A 7,140-nucleotide genomic window follows, 5' to 3' on the forward strand; every position below is an offset into this window, starting at 1 on the left:
AAATTAATTCTCAAGAACATTGCTACATCTCCAAGACTGCAGCAGTCTGCTTTCTTTTCATGTCCATAAAGATCCAACCCGGCACTCCTTGCACAACCCAAACCCTTACTTTTCTGTGACCAAAGTCGGAGTTCTGGGTGTGAAAGGAAATGCAGTATCAAGCCTTAAAAGTTCAATGAAAAATTGCATAATTTGTGTGCTAATGACCTAGACTAGCCAATTTATAATCAAAATATGTAGAAATAGCAAAGTCTCCATGTAGCCAATATTAAATCCAGTTTAAGAGGCGGTTACTTTTAATGAGACACTGGACAACAGCTAACACGACATAGTAAGAATAAACAAATGTTGGAACTGTGGTGAAAAAAAAAGAAGAGAACTAAATACATCTGCTATGGTGAAGTCTGACCATAGTTGACACCCATTCTGGGGTGAAACTGGAGAATTAACAGCACTCTCCAGATCATGTTATCAAAGTTGCCCTGAAAATATTTAACATACAGCAGGTGATTGGAACAACTGGCTGAATTTAAACCAACTGCAGAAAATTTAAAATTAAGAATTAATGCAACATCTCCATACACATCCACGACAGTAAATACTGCAGGGTGATGGTCCTGGAATGATTGGCCTGGCAAACGGACCTAGCCCAATTGATGGAAATGAGGCTATTCTCCAGCGAGTGGCAATTTCAAAGCATTTGGGAAACCGCGGTTAGTACAAAATGCAGCCGCTTGGGGGTCAGATATTTTAAGGTATCTCTAAGCACACCCTGCTTTTGAAAATCACACTATGTGCCTATCTACAGCATTAGGCACCTAAACACCTTAAAAATCTGGCCTTTGCTTGCTAAGGGCTTGTCTACACTTGAAATGCTGCAGCTGCACCACTGTAGTGCTTCAGCTTAGATGCTACCTACACCAGCCGGCAGGGCTCTCCGAGGGCTGTAATTATTCCACCTCCCTGGGAGGCAGTAGCTAGGTTGACAGAAGAACTAAACTCTAGGCCAGTTTAATGATGTGGATTTTTCACAGCTGTGAGTGATGTAGTTAACCTGACTTAACTTTCTAGTGTAGACCAGGCCTAAGTGGTGTTTCCTGATACAAGCACAATACACCACTGCCCCATATCTGCCCTGGCGGCCAGCTGATTTCCAGCAGAGGTTTAAGATGCTGGGTTTCACCTATAAGGCGTTAAATGGTTTGGGTACTGACTATACAAGCAGCCACTTCTCTCCCCATGTGATACTGCAGCAGGTGTGATCCTCCAAGGTCTTGGGGTGGAAGCTCTCCCCTGGTAAAACTGGGAACGGGGATGGCAACAGAGAAATTTTGTAAATGATCTTCAGCTGCAAATACCTTCCTGAGTATCACTGTAGCCATGAGAATCCTCGACCTGCAAATGTAACAGGGCCGTGTTCACTGAATATTGTGTTAGGACCTGATTCTGCAGCCTGCACATAGCTTAGCCCTTAACTCCAGCAAGAGGCTCCTTTCAAGCCATTGAGACTAAAAGAGTCAAAGATTGTAGGTCCTTTGGGTCTGATCCTGTACTAACAGAAGTCATTGGCAACACTCCCACTGCCATAAATGGGTGCACAACTGATGCCTTAGATGGCAGCTGTGAGTGAAACCCAGTTTTCAAAAGATGGCATTTTAAACTGGCTCCTTTGATAGAATGATCCCTTGTTTCCATTTGACAGTGTTTAAGAATACCTCTTTTCTCACTCATACTGCAGCCAAAATATTTACCTTGGCACTGTGCTAATAGCATTGGTAATTAACAAAGCTGTCCACCTGAAAATCCATACACATTTAAGTAACTTTGCACCTGCATGTAGTACCATTGAGCTCAAAGGACTATTTATAGGCAAATACACATTTTAGTAAGTGTTTAAATAGCGGGATAGATCCAATTAGATGGGTATTATAAACAATAATCAATTGTGCTACCAAGGATTTTCTCTTTCTGCCCGTTAAATTAAAATTCCTTATGGAGAACTGGGACCTGGAGAAACAATTTGTCCGTAACATCTGTGTTTGTCTTCAGTGCAGGGGATTATTTTCTAGGAAATGAATGGAACATTTTGCGAAAAATAATTTTATTTTGCTGAAGCAGAGGTGGGTGTTGTAGTTCCTGGTATGGCTCCTTTCAGAAAGTCCCTGGTAATTCACTTGAATATAATCAAAACACGGTCTGAATCGAATGTGTTTATTTCAAACGCCTGAGGACTGGAATACCCATTCTGAGAATGGTATTATTTAATGCAGAGCCTACCTCACACAGTAGACAATAACAGTGGTCGGTGACCATGTCAGGGTTTTTTCCCCACACTGACACGGCACGTTCAATTTTGATTTGATTTAAACCCACATCTCTGTTTTTGGAAAGACTTAAGCTCTTGCCTAACATTAGATTCCTGTTCTATGAGCATCCAAGTACTGTGGTCTTGGGGGCCCTTCAGTCACCTAGCTCCACTTACTTCAGTAAGACCACTCATATAGGTAACGTTAAGCAAAGGCAGTCCCATGTTGGTGCCTGTCCTAATAAAACACACATCCTATCCCCAAATTTGGCTGTTGTATTTATGTCGATTAAAGTTCAAAACAAAACCAAAAATAAACCCAATCCAGCAACCTTGATTCTAGGAACCAAGAAAACCATGTAATCTACCATAAAGTTTAAATAAATTTTCCAGACAGTAATTTTAACAGCCCAACACACACTATCCCACTCAACCACTCTGCTGTCCCCAAACCTCAAACACCTGCTACCCACAGCCAGTTTGTGTTCTGTAAATTTATAACTGAGACTACAGTCCAGGACATATTTTGCCAAAGTAGATAATATGCTGGTAGGGATCAGTGAACTCTACAATGCAGTGCTCAAGGTCACCTCTGAAAATTTAGGGCCCTATGTTTATTTTAGGTTTCAGTTCTGTGTGATAGCTGGGAATACATTGGTGTTCTATTGAAGGCATTAGACTGCATTTTTAAATGTAAAAATTGCTTTTAAAAATAGCCGAAGATAAATTTTACAAGTAAGGACCCAATCCTGCAAACACACCTGAGTCCACTAGTCCAAGGGCATGACTCAGGTGTGTAAAGTTAAGTAGATGCTTTTGTGATTGTGGAGGGGGGGGGCTCTAGAGAAGACACCCATGACTCTTGAATAAAGTGAGTTAAATAAGGACTTCAAAAGCCATTTCAGCGAAAGTGCTCCCATTCTGCATAATGAACTTGGCTGCAGGAGAGTGAAATGCCGGGTTATTACAGGGGTTGTTTCAGTGGGGCTGTTGCACACCAGTGATAAATCAACGAATTACCCTCCACTCATTCTGTGCTGACCTTTTGCTAAGCAGAATGTACACGCACAAAAAAGCATCGTCATGAAAACGCAGCTTCTCGGGACTTTACTGCCTGGCTCAGGGTGGCTTTTTTTTAACCCGTTCTGTCCTTTTTCAAGGGGCTATTTTTACAAAACTTGTTTTTGTTGGGGGGGGTGGGGGTGCAGAAGAGGTTTTATGCAGAGTCTTACAGGGAGGGGACTGGCTGAAATTCTCTTTGGGATAAAGCTAATCCCGCGGGACTTTGGACCGTTCAAATAGAGAGTTGCCCCAAATCCACCTGAAATCAAGGGCAAGGCGGGTCCCCCCCAGTTCAGGCTTAAAGCACCCAGACTTTCCCGGGTGGGGGGTGAGCTCGCTGTCCTCCAAGCAGCGGAAAATGAGTGTTGTCTCAGAGGGCGAGGGGTGGCTGGAGCAGGAGTTTGCCCAGCCCGGGGCAGAGGAGGGGGGCTCCGAGGTTCTTTGTTCCCGCTCCCTGCAGGCAGGGACAGGCAAAGGGGGAGAAACTGACCCCCTCGGCGCCAGTTGTTTTTCGGGCAAAGGCGTGAAACCCCATGGGCTCCCTAGCGCTGCAATTTGCATGCTGGGGGAGCCCGAGGGGGGGCAGGCGGGAGGGGGCCGGGCTAGTGACACGCTCTGTCAAACCCCTTTTCTCGGTGTGATTTCGGGGTTTCGGATTCTGCCGCCCCCGCTGCTCGCGCTAGAAAGTCTCCGCGGGAGCTGCTGGCGCGCGCAGGGGCGCGGGGCTGGCTCCAGGGAAGTGGCGCTCGGCGCGGTCCAGGCGAGCCGAGATGCGGGAGTCCCGCGAGCGGAGGCGCTAGGAGTCGGACCTTCACGCTCGCGGGCAGCGGGGCCGATGGCTGCCCGGGGGCTGCTGCTCCTGCTGCTTCTCCAGGGGACCCAGGCGGCGCCCCCGCAGGTAAGGCAGCTGCGCCGGGGGCACGTGGCCACGCAGCTGGGGCTGGCAGGTGTGTGTGGGCTGGGGGCAAACAGCTGGCGCCGGGGGATTCCGTTCTCCCCCGCACCCATAGCGCGGGCCCGGGGTGGGCACGGATTCCCCAGAGGCTATTGGCTTAGAAAGGGGATGCCCTGCCGGGGCTGGGTGGCAGAGGGGGCAGATCCCACAACTGCTGCCCCCGGGGGTGGGCTGGGGTCTCCCCGTTGGAGAGGAAGGTGCCAAGACAGGCGGGGGCTTGCCCCAGAGAGCTGGTAAAGGATCCGGATTTATTCATCGCTTGCATTATGAACTTAACACGAGAAACGTCCCTGGCTCATCAGCTGGGCCGGAGGGTGAGCTGAGCCTGTTCTGGTATTTGTCCTGGGGGAAGCAGGCTGGGCCCGGGTCCTCGTTATGCCTTGGCACGTCCCCGGAGATTTCGGGAAATCTGTCTGGCCCCGGCTCGGTTACAAGCGGAGAAACTCGGGCTTGACTTCGATCTCCCCAAAGCGTCAAAAGAAAACGGCTCCTTCTTTGGACCACCCACCACCCCTTTCTGTAGCAACTTCTGAATAGGATGCGGCTTCTGCATTGAATTTCATTCAAAGAGATTCCATCGTGATCTAGGTCTCTTCCCCCAACTCATCCCCGGTTTAAGACTTAGCTGTTAAAGCTCACGATTTCAACCCAGGAGATTACAACTCTGGCCTCAGTTAATATTGGTACCGGGTTAGAATGGGATAACAGACATCTAGTCATCTGGGTATCTTGGTACAGGGATTGCTTGGTGCAATTCCCAATAATTGTCCTCAATGTGTATAATGCATGGGAGTAGGATCATGGAGGCCATGCACCGCCTTGCCTGAGTGAAGTCAAGCCAAGGGTGAGTGCCTGCAGGAATCAGGCCTCCAAGCTGACCTCTTCATGATTTTGCCCTGTCAATGGAAATGTTAGCGAAACCCAAACAGTCCCTCCCATGTGAATGAGTCATTTGTATGTGTACTGTGCCTAGGCAGTGCCTGTCATGGCAAATTAGGGAGAAATATTTCAGCAGAACTTTGTGTGCTTGGAGATTTTTAAATAGAGAACAATGCCAGATCTAAAGCTTGTGGGACTTCTGGAGCAGACCTTTAAGAACACTTAGTCCTGCCTATTCTGCACTGACGTTAGCAGATCCTCATGGCCCTTTTGATTAAAAGTAGGGGTTTGCCCTGTGGCCCTGAGCTGTAATTTCCCCTCCCACACTCACGCAACTTACTGTACCATGGTGATCTGGCTCCCATCCTCTCATCCTTAAGGTGGAGTGATTCCTCAATATATAGGTCCTGATCCTACAATCCCTTCTCATCTGAGTAAGGATTGCAGGACTGGCCTGATGGTCTGCAGACCGATTAGGGGGGAAAGACCCCATATCAGTGCAAAATGATTGTTATTGCAAGAGACAGTGCATTTGCTTTTCTAATATTCAGCACCAATATTCAGACTCGGGTCCCATCCATTCCTTAGCCCATGCCTCTTAAAACCTGGAGTCACCGAGATTATGATTGCTTTGGAGCAAGGATTGTCTTTTTACTGTGTTTCTGTAGGACGACTCTTGCTGGCACCCCTGGAATTCAGATGCTACCGTTTAGTGTCGGGCAATCCATAGCCTATTTCTATTTGAAATTGTTTCTGCTCTTTAGTTTACTTTTTTTAACATTCAGTTAACAGTTATTATTGATCTTTTTTTCCACATGCCCCATCAGACAGATGAAGTTTGTCTGGTCACGTTCTTAGACTTGGGCAGGATTCTCTTCAGTATTCTCAGCCTTTGAGTGGGAGCCCAAGAATGAGGCAATTGTTTTACTATTGCGGTACTGTAGTCAGTTCCAGAGCCGCTAGTGCTGGTAGAAGAGCCTTTCTTTTAATTTTTTACTGTAATATACTTTTCTTCCTGACGTACGACTCATCTATAGCAAACTGACTTTCTCATTTCACTGTGATTCACCACCACACTTTTTTTTTTCCTGTGAGCTCAAATGAATATTAACGAATGAGTTCAGTCAGCACAAGACTCAACTGCAGCATAACCCACTGAGATCTGCTCCACCTCGGTAATGACCCTCACTTCAGCTGGGGTAACCCACATGCCTGCTGGCACCAGAAGAGTGAAGACCAGGAACAAACCCTGATGCTCTCGAACAAATGCATCCACACGATATCCAAAGGGGTCAGTGTTCCCAGGCCAAAGACGTGTTTGTTTTCAGGGAGCCATAGAAATGTGGGTCTGGAAGGGATCTCGAATCCACCCCCCAAGCAGAGGCAGGATTCAATAAATCTAGACCACCCCGAAAGGTGTTTGTCTATCCAGTGGTTCCCAAACTTTAACAAACCGTGAACCCCTTTCACTAAACTGGTGAACTCCCTCCTAAAAATAGATATTTCCAGGGATTTTCTCCCTTACCTCAGCATCAATTATAAAAGCAGTGATCTTGGAAATATAAAATTTGTTTTTAGGACATGCTTATTACACATCATTTATTAACTATGATTTATCATCTCAGTATTTTTATTACATTCGGGAAACAGAAACACTCTGCCAAGATCTCACTTGTGTAGCTTGTATCACTTTGGATGAAGCCTGTTAGGCTCCTATCAGAGGCACCAGGAGAAAAAAGGGTTGCAGGGGCAAAGCTCCTTCGCAGCCCGGGGGCAGGGCCGGTGTTACCATTTAGGAAGTTAGGCGGTTGCCTAGGGCGCCAAGATTTGGGGGTGTCAAAAAGCAGGTGTTTTTTTTTTTTTACATCGTTCCTACACCCGCTCCCTGAGCGTGCCGTTGCTGCTCCACTTCTCCTGCCTCCCAGGCTTGCGGCGCCAA

General features: G+C 47.0%; 1 protein-coding gene across 1 annotated transcript in view; it reads left to right on the forward strand.

Moving 5' to 3' along the window:
• The first annotated feature begins 4,013 nt into the window (after window positions 1-4,013).
• LOC117887719 (tumor necrosis factor receptor superfamily member 8-like) overlaps window positions 4,014-7,140 on the forward strand; it is a 40,741-nt gene continuing 37,614 nt past the window's right edge. Inside the window, exon 1 of the mRNA XM_034790425.1 lies at window positions 4,014-4,265. Coding sequence (XP_034646316.1) covers window positions 4,203-4,265 — 63 coding nt within the window. The 5' untranslated portion in view covers window positions 4,014-4,202. The remainder of the gene's footprint in view (window positions 4,266-7,140) is intronic.

Source organism: Trachemys scripta, chromosome 14, assembly GCF_013100865.1.
Source record: "Trachemys scripta elegans isolate TJP31775 chromosome 14, CAS_Tse_1.0, whole genome shotgun sequence".
In the NCBI taxonomy this organism is placed as follows: domain Eukaryota; kingdom Metazoa; phylum Chordata; order Testudines; family Emydidae; genus Trachemys; species Trachemys scripta.